We start from the raw sequence: 16,506 nt of genomic DNA, 5'->3' as shown, positions 1-16,506 counted from the left end.
GCACATGCACAGAAGTGATGGCGCCGGTCTGGACAGGTGAGCTCACCTGGACCACTGAGAACCTCAACGTGTTCATGGTAATGAAGGCAATATGGATGCATGGAAACGCGTCATCGCTGCTGGAGGTTGTTTCAGAGAACGAGCTTCAGGTGAAGTCTGTTAATGAACCTTTAAAATGGCCGCGGGTCACTGGGTCACTGCCATTACTGCAGTGGTTAAACTGGTTTTGGTTAAACTGCAGTGGTTAAACTGGTTTTGGTTAAACTGGTTTTGGTTAATCTGAATAATTAAGTGCTTCTACATTTTCCGTTCGTCAGCGTCACTCAATAATCACGTTAATGGCGTTTTAATGGCGTGGGTGGAGGCCAGTGCAGGAGAAGGACTGATCCCAGGTGGACACGTATGTTTTGGCAGCGTGTGCATGTGTTAATGTCGTTTTTAAGCCTGAAAAGAGAGGGAGGAATTCCCTCATCAACAGGTTTCCTCAAAAGGAGCTCGGCCATGCGTCAAATTGGTTTCCTACCTTTGTTCCTCCCTGCTCTGTGGCGTAGGGAGTGACACCCGTGCCCACACTCGGTGGTCATGGGAACCTTTTCTGTGGGTCCACAGAGAGAAGGCCCCGGGCCCTTCACAAGCAGCGGCTCACGCACAAACAGCACCAGACACGCGATGCCTGCGTAGTTGTGCCGTCGCCTCCGTCCTGCGATGGGCGCGAGAACCAGAGGTGACCTTGAGGAAACGGGGGGGGGTGAAAAAAGATGCTCTAATGACTAATCCAGACACTGTCACTGACGGCCAGCACGTAACATGTTGGCGTTCAGGAAGGCATGAAGCTCATGAAGCACTGTAACCAGTGTTGTTGAGTCGTGTGTGGGTGTGTGAGAAGCTGCTGTGGTGAATCGGCTTGTGTGAGCAGTTTTCAGGGCCGGAGAAAAACTAGAGCAGCTGTGCGCTGCACTTTGGTTAGAGCGTGTGGGCGTGTGTGGAAGCGTAGGTGTTGCACATAGTACAGGACATGTATGTGGGAAACACTGTATGCACACCATGACAGATGAAAGGGACGGGGGGCGGGAAGCCAAGAACTGAAGACACGCAGCATCTGATTTATCAGACGCCTCAGATTGGGTGGGAAAATGATGGGGAAACGGGAGAAAGTGGGGAGAGAGAGAGAGAGAGAGGGCGAGAGAGAGAGAGAAAGCAAGAGAGAGAGCGACGGTGAAGGAAGAGAAGAGAAGATAAGTGCAGCAGCGGAAGGGAGTTTGCAGTAAACAAAGAGACGCCGGTAACTGCGCTGTGCACCTGGTGAAACAAAACCACAGCCCCAGTTGAAACACACTCTGACACCTTAAGAACACCTTTAACCGTTTCACCGCTGCACTCAAGGAAAAGCCTCCGATCCAGGCTCGCGTTTCTGGAGCCCAACTCGCGTCTCGCTTTCAGCAGCAGGAAGTGGAAGGTTGTGCAGAGCCGGAGCGCGAGGGAGCGAACGCTTCACGCGTTGAGCCGCACACGTGATGTGTGGATGTGTGGATGATCATCAGCAGCCGCCAGAGCCGAGCCGTTCCTTTATGACGTGAAGATGCGTGTGAAACGTGACGACGCTCGGCTTTAAACACCGATGCTGATCCTCGTCCGCTCCTCATTCAGCGCCGCTGATGTGACGTGTGATAATAGTCGACCCAGGTCACAGCGTTGGAAGCTTCTGATGCAGCGACACGGTTTGTTTTCAATAGAGCTTCACGTTCAAGCAGCGGAAACAACTGTTGACTGTGGTGAAGAACTGATTTAAGTGGATTTGAGAAGAAGAAACGTGTCATTATGAGCAGCTAGTTTTTAGTTTCTTCAGCTGTAGTTGTTACTTCGTTAGAGTCAAAACCTCAATTAGTTCAAAATTTACATCCAAAAAGCAGAGAAACGCACATTTAGCTCATAACTGTTTAACGCATGATATTGATGAAGAAGCGAACAGTAAATCGAGGCACGGACGAGGGGTTTGTTTTCATTGGTTCCTGTGAGACAGACAGGCTCAGTGATGATGCTTTTACGGCCGCGTGGCTGCGCCTCCTCGCCCGCCTGCAGCAGATTTACAGCGGGCTGAGCCGGGCCGTCCGGACCCAGAGGACCCGGCGGGTCGGTTCCCCGCGGCTCTGCCCGTCCTCCGCGCCTTTAAACGCGCGCCCAGAGACGCGGCCGTAAGTCTGACGCTGTCACAAACAGGCCCCAGTGGACCCCCCGCGGAGCGCATTAATCCCAGGCCCATAGTGGGAACACTGCTTTCAATTAAGCACCCATTCACCAGACGTGGAGTCGATGGGATGATGTTCAGATGAGAGGAAGCGAGGAAGAGGAACGGATTTAGTCTTTGGTGAAGTTCACCACAGTGAGAGAGGAAAGTTTCACTCTTCCGCCCCTCCCTTCTACCCCCCCCCCCCCCCCCCCCCGTTACTCAATCTTTCCTAAGGTTGCCCATCATTTAACGAATGCGGTTACACAATCACACAATCGTTTGTCTTCATAATTAAAAAATTCATGTGCTCATTGGCAGCGGTGATAAATGCTTGTGTGTTTACGTTGACAGCTTGAACTTTGGCTGATGGTCGTCGTGTTTTAGTCACGGAGCTGTTTTGGGGATGAAACCCGTTAAACTAGGTTCATGTAAAGCGAATGCCTCAGAAGTGGGTCTGCGTTGTGCAGCTCCGTCTCTGCAAGTGCAGTGTGTGTGTTCGTTGTGTACAGTCAGCCGAGGTTAAGCCTGTTGTGGTTTACCATGGAAAATAAAGGCCCCGAGTCTTGTTGTCACCTGAACGGTACACACACACACACACACACACACACACACACACACACACACACACACACACACACACAGACTGCTCCTCCCTAACTGCTGCTCTTGTGTTGTCGGTGGAAAATTTTAAAGGTTCACTTGCTCAACTGCATCTCCTTTTTCCTTTTGCTGCTTGAACCGAGCAGACGTTCGTCCGACTGCAGTGGAAAATGATTGACAACAACAGTAAATAAATAGCAACAGTGCAGATGTAGCGGCTGGTTTGAGAGATTAATGATGCTTGAACTGTAGAAAAGGGGAAGAGTGTCAGAGCCGCAGCCTTCGTACAGGGGGAGGCGCTGCCTGTTGGCAGATGCACCAGTCGCTTTGTAGGCGTTTTGAAGGAACACGTCGTCGATGGTCGCGTTCGTCACCTGTTGCGATGGAAAGACGTGGTTTCAGCGTCTTCGTTGTCTCAGCAGTTGGAGAAAGGAAAGGATGGAGCCGACCTCTGGCTTGGCCTCCGTTGAGCCGCTCGGCTCCTGGTTCCCCACCAAGTTTCTTTTGGACTGCGATTAAAGTGAAGGAGTGAACGATGGGGAGATCCTCGTAAAGAGTGGGCTGTACTGGCTTTAAGTAGTACTGTAGTACTGTAGTACTGTAGTACTGTAGTACTGCAGTAGTGGGTTTTATCCGTTAAACAAATACTGCAGTGATAAACAAAGATGATGTTTCCTTTTTGAGGACACATTTGTAAACCATGCAAAAAAAACAATCAAACCAGCAATAATTGTGTATTTTATTCGCTAAAGCATCATCGTGTTTATTTGTTTTTAGAGAAATACAAAACCTAAAAAGACAATAGAAACATGTGCGCGGCCGCCGCCGGCGCTGCTGAAACCTCCGATCTGCAGATGATTGGCGCATGTGGAACCGTCGTCCCCGCGGTCCCGGTGTCGTCCGTGCCATCGGCGGCGCCGGCGCGGGGCGGTCGCGGCCCGCGTGCGGAGCCAGGCTGCAGGGCTGCGGATGGTTAGAAGCTTGGCTCAGTCGGACCGGCGCTGACGGAGCAGAGGCCCGGGAACAATTACAGCTCGGTAGGAGCAACGGAGCCGAGCCAGCTGTGTGTGTGTGTGTGTGTGTGTGTGTGTGTGTGTGTGTGTGTGTGTGTGTGTGTGTGTGTGTGAGCATGCAGCCACATATTTACATTACAAATCACAACTAAACATTTCACTTGACCATCACATCAGATGCTTCTACAGACAGAGACGCAGCGAATCGAGGCCTCGAGCCTCTTTGGTAACGACTGCAATCACCGGTGAAGCTGTGATCAGAGCCTGTAGCTGCCTGTTCATGAATGAATCAGCACATTCGTTGGTTGCGCAGCGTTTGCCGTAAACTTTTATGAAGTTAAATGTGGATTGGTTCAAACTCTCCAACCCGAGTTCCCCGATACCGAACCCCGAGTCAGTTTCAGACATCTGGGTAGAAACTACTGGACGACCGGGTCCAAAAATAAAAGCAGGGCTGAACACTGGTGCGGTTCTGCTTCTAAAATAAAGCCTGAATGGGCCGGACCGGATGTGGACGGCGGATGAATCCTCCAGGTACAACAGAGGCTGAGACGCCGCACTCGCTCCAGGCTCCTGAGCTGTAAACGACCTTCAGGGTGAGATGCTCAGAGAGAAGTCAGAGGAGGAGAGGACGGCGCTGCTAAAAGCAGCCGGGCTCTATTTTAGGAGTGATAATTACACACTTTGGATGAGTTACCATGTTATTAGTTCACATGATCGATAGAAGAATATCAAACCCTTCTACTTCCACCCTCCGCTCCGACCGCAGGCTGCTGCAGGACTAAAAATGGCTCCGTACGCATGGATTTATATATAACCCTCCAGGAGCGCGAGCGAGAGCGTGCGCGGCGCAGAGGCAGCAGCGGAGCCGGGCGGTTCTGATGCTCAGCGCGGCCGCCGGGCCGGGGTTTGGACCGGCTCCACGTGTGGTCGGCTCCACGGTAGCGCCCTCGCCTCGCTCTCCACTGCACACGGACGGCGACCAAAATGGTCCCGGACCAGAGGGATTATTACGCAAGCACGGCAGTGGTGAACTGGAAACAGAAGCGGCCGCGGGTCGACGGCGCTGGAGAGGATCGACAGAGAAGAAAGAGAGAAGAGTCACCTAAATGTTAATGTTTGAGGCCTTCGACCTCGTCACACGTCGGACCCAAACGGACGCTTTAAGAGGTCGCGTCCCCACGGACCTTGAATCCTCCCCGGACCCGTCCACGGGTTCTGATGGGCCCGGGTTAAGACGAGCCGCAGCGCCGTGGACCCCGAGCTGAGGGGAGTGCGTGTCTCTCTCCAACACCTCTTTGAGTTCCTGGAGATAAAAGCAGCTGGCGCAACATCAAATCAATAGGTCCATCAATGGGAGCATCTCCTGAAGATTAAAGAGAAACTCGCCCGGAGAGAGAGAGAGAGAGAGAGAGAGAGAGAGAGAGACCCGAGGTTGGGCACTAACACAGTACAAGACCCGGGCGGTGGAGGAGGTTTAATTGATGCGTGGACGGGGATGGATGAAAGGGGGGGGGGGGGGTGCTGTAATGGGCTGTGGGCCTTCCTTTTGTAATCACTGCTCTTTTTAGTTGTCCATTAGTTCATTTGTCTGTTTATCAGTTTTCAATTATTCGTCCACATTTTCTGTACATTAAATTTTGAACCCCGTTCTCTTTCATGACCCGTTTTATCTGCTTTTCAGATTCTCCTGTTTGATCCATTAATATGCGCCGAGCTCAGGTTTGCTGGACATTATCAGCCCTTCAGTGATTCAAGGCACAGACGGACGCGTGGGCCTTTGAACAGTCATCAGACTGTTTGAATGCGATATCTGCTGAATTTAGCGGGGAACTCACCCATTACTATTGTTATTGGCCGAAACTGTGACTGGATCATCACAAATGGGTTTTACGCTGAATATTGTGCAGTGTAAAAGGTGAAAACGAAGCACGACACAAAGGAAGTGAATTTCTGCCTCATCTAATGTAATGAGTGAGAGATTGTGGTTCCAGGATGAACATGAACGTATGGAACTTTTATTGCATGTAGGAGAATCAGTAATTGGTTACCTGCTGTAACCAATGTCCTTCTGATTGATTTGTCAGCTTTTTTTGAAACGAGCCCCGATCGCTCCTCCGCCCTCGGGTCTGACATCCATTAGCCGTCCTTGCGTTGGGAACCAGTGAATCACCCCCCCGCAGCCCCCTCTAAATGAGAGCAGCATGTACCGGGGGCGGACGGCCAGGGAATGTAGGACGCATTCAAAAATATTCTTTCATAGCGACCCGACCGCAGGACGGGGCCGCGCGGCGCTGGTCCGTGCGGTCGCGGGCCGGGTTTGAGCGCTGTATCTGCAGCCACATCAGAGCCCGGGGAACTGTGTAATGCGATCTGGACGGGCAGAGCAGGGTTCCCCCTGGACTCAGAGGAACCGCCGCTGAGGTGCACAGCGGGGACGGGTGGTCAGTGATGTCAGGCGGCGCCGGGTAGCGGACCAAGATGGCCGCCGGCGCGGTGGTTCTGGAGCGGGTGCCGACCGCGCGTCGCTGTCGTCTTTGTTCCCAGTCCTGGATTTTTTCCTCCCTCCGTGTTTATTCTGCATACGTGTGCTTTGCTCCCGTTGTTTAGGCCAAGTCTCAAACCTTTTACCTTTCATCATGCAGTGAGACGATGCGTTCGTGGCACCGTCGGGCGCTCGGCGCTCGCCTTTCTCCCTCATCTGTCTGCGCGCCGAGCAGCGGCTCTTCTTCTCTTTCATCCTCTTTCACCCTCTCTCTCTCTCGCTCCATTTCATCCCTCCCGCTCTCGTCCTCTTTCCCTCTCTTTACTCAAAAGTCTTGCACAAACAAACAAGCAGCGGGTGGCTCGCGTCTCCAATCTATAATTCAAGCCAGTCAAACTACAGCGGAGCATGTTTGCCAAACACATGAGGTGCGTGTCTCAGCATCACAGGGGGAGGAGAAGCCGCGCGTTCTAACATCATGCTTGGACATGATGCACACGCTAGTCCAGCGTTGAACTCTGAGATTACAATGATGTTTATGCCTCTTTTTCTGTGGAAGTCATGCCAGCGATGACAGAGTAGGAAGGACTGTAGGTGCGATTCAGTGGAGAGGCTTCTGTGCTCAAGGACACTGACGCAGCTGCAGAACAGTAACTGACTGCATCACACAGAGGAGCATCACATCCCCCTGGAGACCGAGCCAAACCACTTGTGGTAACAACAACTTAGAACGATAAATGAGAGTCGAGAGGAAAACCCAAAGATGTTTTTCCAGGTGTTTGGACGAAACTCCACAGTGAAGCTTTCACATCCATCTCCGGCTCAAACTGCTCTCTGCTGCTGAAAGGAGGCGAGTAACCGTCAATTAACACGACGGCGCTCGGCCGTAGGAAACTAAAATAAACCGCGTTCGTCCTTGAAAGTAAACGCAGCACGAGCCTCGCGAGCACAGACGCATTCGTTTGGATCTGACGCTTGAACACGTTTAGAAGAAAACAGCTGCAACTAATCAGCAATTATCAGCAGTTGTTTAACTAACGACCCATTTGGTTTGAAACGCATCAGAAAACAGTGGAAAAATTGAATATATATATAACATTTCCATATTGGAAAAGAAGCACGTCCTCCCGTTTACCTGACCCTTTGCCTCTGCTTCACTCTTTCTATTGTCGCTGCATTTTGTCCTCATACGAAGGGAAAACGCAGAGTGACAGATCTCAGAGTCGGGACTTTTTGCGGCTTGTGGTGGAAATGGTTGCCACGGTTACCGCATGCCTCACAGTGTTTTCCTGCTGCCGCGTGGCGCGGAGCGGCGCGGAGCGGGGACCGGCCCAGCAGGTGGGCCGAGCGAGGTGGAGATGAAGAGAGGGAGAGCAGGGGCTGCTGGGAGGTGGGACGCGCCGCACATCCTGAGGAATCGCTCCAGTCGCTGCGGTGAAAGGAATTCATCTCATCATCATAATTTCCAAGATGAAAGAAGGAGCAGCGTCTCCTCCACCTACTCCTCCACCCGTCACGTCACTGTTTCCTCTGTTCATTTCTTCTTCTGCTAAAACTGTTGGTTAACAGCAATTTGCTTATTTTTTAAGTTTTAGCAAACAAGTGAGACCTGCATTGATTCAGTTCATGGCTCTGACTTTTCTTGTTTTTGCTGAGGAGAAAAATCCATTTTATTAGGAACAAATGAAAGCCTGCTGTTGTGGGAAGGTCAAAGGTCACGCGGTGCCTTTGTGCCTGGTGTCAGCGGTCCTGGTTGGGTTCTGGCCCGGCTCGGCTCGGCCTCGTCTCCAGCCTGCGTCTACGTCTGTGTGTGTTTTCTGTGGTTCGCGTCGGGATTCTTGCTTTTCTTTCTGCGTTTGTTCTTAAATTGCGTTGCAGCGTCGGTCAAATCAAGAAAAGCTGCAGCTCTGGAGTCAATTAGTTTGTCGGCAGGAGAATAATCAACAGCTATTTTCATAATCAATTGTTTTGATCTGTTTTCTTCAGGCCGTTCCAGCTTCTCAAACACAAGGATTTGCTGCTTTTCTTTGTTTTATATCATTTTAAGTGGCGTGTCGTCGGGTTCGGGGTTAATCGTCGTTTGCGGTTCAACGGATTTCACTTCGTGACATTTCATATCTTAAGTATTTGATGAATCAAGAAATAAAAGAAATACTGTTGCTTGAATGTTTGGAGTTTGAGAAGCTGCATCAATGGATAAAATCACAAATCGTCAGATAGAAGTTTTTATATTAAACATTAAAATAATTTTTAGAAAACACCAAAAATGAGCAGAGCAGCAAATTAAAATTTCCATAAATAAACCTTTAGCACCTTCACGGTGCCTTTTACTTGCAGTGCTTCCATCTGGATGTTCAGTCATCTCTGTATTAACCGTGACCTGTGGAGGTCTGCGGCCGTATTTGTGTAATAAATAGATCCTGACACACAGGAAACCCGTCGGTGCCGGGGCTTTTCTTCAAGTGAGGCGGTATTTCCCGTTCTGCCACATGGTCGTGTGTTTAGTCTGAGCTGCTGAGTGAAAGCTGTTTCACAATGAGTGAGTGACAGACGCTCTCACTCATCTCAGGGGAGGAGCTCAGCCTGCGCCCGGACCTGTGAGAGGCCGGAGGCTCGGCGTCTCCTCCCTCGGTGGGCGCCATTCACCGAAAGCTCAGGTTTTTTTGCTCCGTCACGACGGGTGAAACGCTTCATCCCGACCGCGGCCGCTCCATAAATCAGGTCAGATAAACACAGTTGTGGGAGCTTCGCGCTGCTAACAATCCTGCTGGCGCCTCCTGTGCCACGACGGGCCCTCGGTGCCGTCGTGACAATGCCGGACTCCCACTAGAAGACCAATATGGATGCGGCGTCTATTGTTCGAGCGGCCCGGCCCTGCAGGAAGTGTGTCTCAGCTGGGATTTACGCCCTCTGCGGTCGCCTCATTTCCTCCCGACGCTCCGTGTCAATATTTTTGTTGCGGATGATTGCCCGAATGTCACAAACAAGTTGTTAATCGTGGAGCGCTGTGATGGAACCAGCCAGTGGCACCATTAATTAGCTGAGCCGGGCCCGGTCATTAGAGGTCATCGCTGCAGGGCGAAGCCGCCGCCGCCGCAGTCGGGGGGAAAGTTGCCTGCGTGTCTGCCTCCATCCACTCATTAGCGCAGCGATAACTCACGCTCAGCGCGTCCTCAGCGCACGCGGCCGGGCTGCGGAGTCACGTTGAGTGCAAGCGGCGCATTCGTTCTCTTTCTGGTCAATGCTGCCACCTTTTACTGCAGCTGCGCCTGCTGTTACTGCATCTGCTGCTGCATCAGAGGCTGCATCCCTTCACCCGCGGCTGAGACAGAGACGGAGGTTTACTGTGTTCACTGAATGCGACGGTGACGGTTTTAAGCCACTTCATGCACAGAAATCACACAGTCGCCCTCTGATGGAATCAGCTTTGGGGTCTGATGACGGTTCTCTCCACGCGCTCTCACCTCCAACAATGTGAAGCAGCACAGAGACTTGAAGTCTTTAAATTACAACAGCCTTCTTGGGGAAACTGCTGAATCAGACCTTTGTTGTATCGGCCAAATGATTAGTGTCGACACAAAGCTAGAAGTGCAGTCGTCAGGTTGGATCTGTGTGTATCATGGGTAGTGATACACACTGTGCTCCTCTGTTGGTTGCAGGCCGCGGTTACTGATTCATCGTGGCCTCGGCCCAGATGTTCCAGTGGTGGGTGGCAGTGGACGAGGGCTTGTGTATTTGCATGCACACCACTGGGCGTGTCTTTGCATACATGCGTTCATGCATGCATATGAGTGTGTGTGTGTGTGTGTGTGTGTGTGTGTGTGTGTGTGTGTGTGTGTGTGTGTGTGTGTGTGTGTCTGTAATTGGGGGGTGGGCGGGCTGTGTGGGGGTGGGGTGGGGGCGGCCCTTTTTTAAACATAGCTGCGTTGTTATGGTTGCCTGCGCTTTGATCTCACCCAAACCTCCAACTAAGAGGCTCTCATTTTGGGCTCCTGACTCTGGAGAAGCCAATGACTTCCAGATTGAGACCAACTCGGCACTCGGGGCCGACTGCCGAGGTGGGACGGGCTGTGGGGGGTCGCGAGGGACGGAGCGGACGGGCCTGATGGGCCGTGCAGGGTTCAGGGTGTAGATGGTGCCTCTGCCTCGACCCAGTGATGGTGAGGAGTCACTCATAACATCACGCTTTAATATGGACACAATGTTTAGAGCCACCGCCCAATGCAGCTCGAGGTCGTTTATGAAACAAATGGAGATGAAATTCCAAATTCCAAGAAGATGAGATGAACTTGTTTGGTTTTCTGGCGAATAAAAGGTTCCTCCTCAGGCCTCAGGCTGAGCGGAGGCCGAAACCTTGGGTCAGTTCTACTCAGGATGCATTCAGAGGTTTGACTGGTCACTCCACCACCACTAATATGAGGAGCTGATCCACTCAATCTCATCATCAGGATGATGAGGATGAGGGTGAGGACCAGAGGGTGAGGAGGAGGGTGAGGATGAGGGTGAGGCCCAGAGGGTGAGGAGGAGGGTGAGGCCCAGAGGGTGAGGATGAGGGTGAGGCCCAGAGGGTGAGGAGGAGGGTGAGGCCCAGAGGGTGAGGATGAGGGTGAGGCCCAGAGGGTGAGGAGGAGGGTGAGGCCCAGAGGGTGAGGATGAGGGTGAGGCCCAGAGGGTGAGGATGAGGGTGAGGATGAGGGTGAGGCCCAGAGGGTGAGGATGAGGGTGAGGCCCAGAGGGTGAGGATGAGGGTGAGGCCCAGAGGGTGAGGCCCAGACTCACCCCGCCTCGCTCGTCTTTCCTTATCTGTCTTTCCATCATTTTCAGTGTTTGTGTGCAGGTGTGGGGATTTTACCGCGTTTTGTAGGTTTTAGTTTTCTCCCCGTCCTGTTCAACCGCGAGTTCACCACCCCTGTGTAGATGCACCATCAGATACGTGCATACGTAGGTTTTACACGGTGACCCCGCTTCCTGACCTTTCACTGTATTCACCCTGTGGCCGCCCTGACATTTGGCGTGAACTACTTTACCGACCACCTACGTTGTGTAAAATAACAACATCCAGGTTCTTCATCCCGTTTGCTGCAGCTTCATGCACAAAATGTCACCTGTGACCTGAATGTGTCATCGAGGTTTGGTGAAGTGGGTCAAAGTCAAACGGAGCCGAGCCGGTTTTCACTGGACCTCCTCTCCTCTGAGGCGCCGGAGCCGCACACGGGCCCAACAGATGCTCATCAGTACAGATCCCATGACAGTTCACACTCATAGTGAGACGGAATAGATCACTTCAAGCCTGTTTGATCTGCGCTTGATTTCGCTTTCGTTTTACTTAATGCAGGGGAAAAAACCCGAAAGTGGAACCTTTTGATGGCAGCGAACTGTTACTCAAACAAATAGTCAAATTGTAAAGACATTTTATTAGTGATGAGCATTAATTGAGTTTTTGCTTTGCAGATAGAATGCGAATCGTGTGTTTAGTCAAACGATGAGCAGCCGCCGTGTTTTTATTTTATCAAACTGATTCATAAACTGCTGTTTTAGTCTTTGACCAACAGTTGATAAAGTGCATCTCAATTCGTTGAGGACAGAAATTGACCGCGTCGCGCTCACATCTCTTTGTGAGCAGATCCTCCCCTCAAAGCAGCGTGATCGCAGCCACTTGAAAGGATCCGGGAGCGAAGGTGAATTAAAGCAGCGCTCGCGCCTGCGCCGTTGTTGTTTGGTTTTATTCCGCTGCGACGGCGACTGCGAAAGAAAGAGAGTAAATTAGCGTTTTAATGCGCCATCGCGTGAAATGTGAGATTAAAGACGTCGGACTCCAAAGCTTCCTGCAGGAAGAAGGGTCAAAAGAGAGGACGCTTTAATTTCCGCTTCAAATACAACAAGAGACGGATCTACTTAGTGTGAAACTAAAGAATACATTAAAGGCGTTTTATGAGCGATGCATACGTATGTGTGTGTGTGTGTGTGTGTGTGTGTGTGTGTGTGTGTGTGTGTGTGTGTGTGCGCTGCCGGAGGTGGAGGGCCGTCATTACAAACAAAGTGATGTCTGAGATCCCATTAACTCCTGTATTCAGCAGCCGATTTCTGTTCAAATAGAGCTGAGATAAAAGGCAGCAACAATGTGCTGAGAAATCAAAGGGCTTTCAAGTGAAACGGGACGCCGTGCGCTGACGCACTTAAAACGGGCGCGTAATTACGTCTTTTAAGTGATCGACAACAGGAGATTTATTATTCAGTTGACGTTTGACAGTGGGCATCTTGCTCATGATAATGTATATAGAAGCTGTGGGGTTCCAGTGCTGGAGATCTCAGCGCAGTTAATCAGCTGAGAAGAAGCGCTGGTCGGTGACAGCACAGAACTGATGAGATGTAATAAACGGGATTCCACAAAAGGATCCTGGAAAAACCTTTTCGCCGTCGAACTGGAAACAGATTCAGTGTTTTCCGTCCTCGTGGATGTTATTTTATAAATATGAAGAATAAACAAATCAAAATTCAGCTGGTTTCACTTAAAAGCCTCCATTTAGTGTTGATTTGACCCATGATCTACTCCATGGTGACTTAATTTGGCCTGTGAGGGTTTACGCTTTTAATGAACATTAATTAAAGGGCGGTGAGCACGAAGTTTTGTGGTCTAATTTTAGTCTGATGCTGTTGTGTGACGGCTTCTCTGGACGGAGCGTTTGAAGTTGGTTCAAACTCCCTCATTTGACCGGCATCGTCAATGAAGCTGCGTGTTTCCGATCCAAAGACGCCCGAGTGCCGTTAAACGTCCTGGCGTGTGTGCGCCACACGTGCACATGCGCGTGCACGTGCGCGCTGGTCTGCTCCAACGTAATGATGTGTAAGTTGTGTGTGGTGAGAAGAGGAGAGGGGGTTTCTTTAAATACAGACTAGCTGATAATTATGGGTTAAATGAGTGCTCTCAGTTGGCCTCCCTGAGTGTGTGTAAAAAAAGGAAGGCACAGCAGAAGCCACTTCAAGGCCGGCTAATTACCCCGAGGAAGAGAGGAAACATAAATGGATGATTTTGTGGCTATAATGTTACAGCGAAGCGGCTTCAGCGACCTCAGCACGTGAAACGGAGCCGCAGCTCCTTCTGAAGCTTCATGTGTTGCATCCATATGTGGGTGTGTGTGCAGAATGTGTGAGCGAGGCAGCAGTGGCGTCACATGGTGTGTGTGTGTGTGTGTGTGTGTGTGTGTGTGTGTGTGTGTGTGTGTGTGTGTGTGTGCGTGTGTGTGTGTGTGTGTCTGTGTGTGTGCGTGTGTGTGTGCGTGTGTGTGTGTGTGTGCGTGTGTGTGTGTGTGTGTGTGTGCGTGTGTGTGTGTGCGTGTGTGCGTGTGTGTGTGCGTGTGTGTGTGTGTGTGTGTGTGCAGAATGTGTGAGCGAGGCAGCAGTGGCGTCACATGGTGTGTGTGTGTGTGTGTGTGTGTGTGTGTGTGTGTGTGTGTGTGTGTGTGTGTGTGTGCATGTGTGTGTGTGTGTGTGTGCATGTGTGTGTGCATGTGGCTGAAACGCGCAGACACGCGTGGGATTTTCCCTGCAAAATGTTGCTGCAAACGCTGAGATGTGAACAGCGTCGCTCCTTCGTCCGAAGACTGAAAAGTTTGATTTAATATTAAGTGATGCCAAAGGAAATGACCGCTGAGGTCTGACCAGAGATCACATCAGATTAGTAGCTTTATTTCATTCTTAGGTGATTATTCACAGCAGCATCTGCCTGAACTGAGCTCCTCACATTAATTCAGTTGAATTTTATTACTGTGGCTCCAAATCACAAAAGAATCATCTCAGGGTCTGTTCTTCTCCCTGACACATGATCCTCTCTAAGGAAATTTGATGAATTTCAGAGTAAAGGCTCCTTTTTCCTGCATCACCAGTTTCATCACACCTTCTGACATCGACAGTGAACTTTAATTTGTGTAAATGGGCCAAATATCAGCAAGCAAACACAGATGTCTCCCGTCATTCGGGGCAAATAAAGCAACTTTGAACAGATGTGTGTGTGTCTGGCCTCTCAACTCTCAACTTCTAAGTAGAAAAGAAAAAAGTTAGTGGAGGTTTTTATCCCAAATGGACAAACAGAGCAGCTGTAACAGTAGTGTGATTCAAGCCGTTACCATGACAACAAGGATGCTCCTGGACCATCAGATGTTTGTGACACTGTGTCGCAACCTTCCTGAAATCATGAAGTTCTGCTCCATCTTCTGTGCCCCCCCCCCCCCCCCAGCTCTCTGGTCCAGAGGCAGCGCGTTTTGTTTCCATGTGTCTCAACATTAAAAGCAGTTTAGCAGTTTGATCTCGGCTCCTCAGCGCGAAGCAGAGCATACACGAGGGTGTGTGTGTGTGTGTGTGTGTGTGTGTGTGTATCATGTGGAAGCTCTGCCTTTAAGTGATAAGGTATTCACTTTGTAACTCAGCAGGGGGTCCAGCCAGTAGCAGCGAGTCTGGATCTTCTGTAGTGCTGATGTTTCACAAATGTGTAGACACACACACACACACACACACACACACACACACACACACGTCTGTCCATCTCGTGATACGAAACCAACTTCAAAAAGTTTTTATCTGCATGAAAATCAGCTTTTCAGAAACCGACCGCGTTGACGGACACATCCACGCGGTCACAAACCGTTACCTGCACATTGTTATTCTCACCCCGTCCGTCCGTCCGTCCGTCCGTCCGTCCGGACCGATGCAGCAGCAGCCGCCGGCCCGTTGCCCACCCCTCCAGCCCTGTGCAGTATCGTATGTCGGCCCGCATGAGGCGAGCATTAGCGCTAACTAGATTTCACGCGCGTTATTGGAAGCCATTTGTAAACAGAAACATGAAAGCAGACGCGCTCCATCATCAAAGCTGCATCGATCGATCGGCCGTCCTCCTCTTCGCTGAAATACACGTGTTTGTTCTGACCCGGGTTAAAGAGCACACGCCCTCTCTGTCTGTGGAAACACCAGTGATACAGCTCTAACAATTTCATTGAGGGGACGTGAAGTCACTGATACTGAATCTGGTAGTAACATGTAAACGTACTGTAGTAGAAACGATTATTTATTGCACATATAAATGCAGCCAGATCTGGATGTTTGAATACTTTCTCTGCAGCTGCTGCTTCAGGATGAGTGGGTGTAAAAAGTCAGTGCTGTAAAACCTGCTACACTTCACTTAATGTGGTTGAAGCTGCAAATGTGTCTGTGAAAAAATGTGGAGAAAGTCATCAGAAGCTGAATTAATCCTGTGTTGTTTGCGTTGTGCTTCATCCACAGTCCAACAAAGTGTCAGTGGTGCAGCAGTCTCACGGGATGCACCCGCTGACGTCGCTCCTGCCCTACAGCAACGAGCACTTCAGCCCCAGCCCTCCACACCTGCCCCTCGACATAGACATGAGCCAGAAGACAGGTGAGACGCACACGGAGGCATGCGCACATACATATGCACACACACACGCAAACACACGCACGCACACACACACACACGCATGCACGCAAACACACACACGCGCACACACACACACACACACACACGCATGCACGCAAACACACACGCGCGCACGCACACACACACACACACACACACACACACACACACGCATGCACGCAAACACACACGCGCGCACACACACACACACACACACACACACACACACACACACACACACACACACACACACACACACGCATGCACGCAAACACACACGCGCGCACACACACACACACACACACACACACACACACACACACACACACATTCTGTGTAAGTGCAGTGGTCAAGCGTGGCCCTATGACCCCCGCTCTCACCCACCAGCCCCTCCAACCAACTTATCCCTCACACAGACCTGGTCACGACTCGCCTGAATGTGCACACAGCTACAGACGCACACACACAGACGTGCAGGGGTGTCGCCTCCCCCTCCTCCCCTCCCTCCCCCCACAGACGGACACACAGCACCGGCCCGTCAGCCTGTGGCGGTGCCGCGGCTGCTCTGAAGTGGCTGCTCCTCTGAAGGGGCCGCCAGCCGAGCACACACACACACACACACACACACACACACACACACACACACACACGCCAAGATGGAAACAATTAGGGTGACAATCGCACAAGCCATGGCGGCGGCACACACACGCTTCTCCTTAGCTGGCAGCACACACGCAAACACACGGCGCCTGTTTGG

At 51.1% G+C, this 16,506-nt stretch overlaps 1 protein-coding gene across 15 annotated transcripts in view; it reads left to right on the top strand.

The window, feature by feature from the left end:
* Positions 1-16,506, top strand: part of tcf7 (transcription factor 7) — a 45,704-nt gene that overhangs the window by 10,984 nt on the left and 18,214 nt on the right. For all 15 annotated transcript variants that reach the window (XM_055514557.1, XM_055514558.1, XM_029173524.3 and 12 more), the window contains one exon: positions 15,599-15,731. In XM_055514557.1, the coding sequence (XP_055370532.1) occupies positions 15,599-15,731 (133 nt within the window). The remainder of the gene's footprint in view (positions 1-15,598; positions 15,732-16,506) is intronic.

The sequence above is a fragment of the Betta splendens genome, chromosome 14 (assembly GCF_900634795.4).
Source record: "Betta splendens chromosome 14, fBetSpl5.4, whole genome shotgun sequence".
NCBI classification, from domain to species: domain Eukaryota; kingdom Metazoa; phylum Chordata; class Actinopteri; order Anabantiformes; family Osphronemidae; genus Betta; species Betta splendens.
The sequence above is the reverse complement of the archived record's forward strand: the minus strand, read 5'-3'. Positions and strand labels throughout refer to the sequence as shown.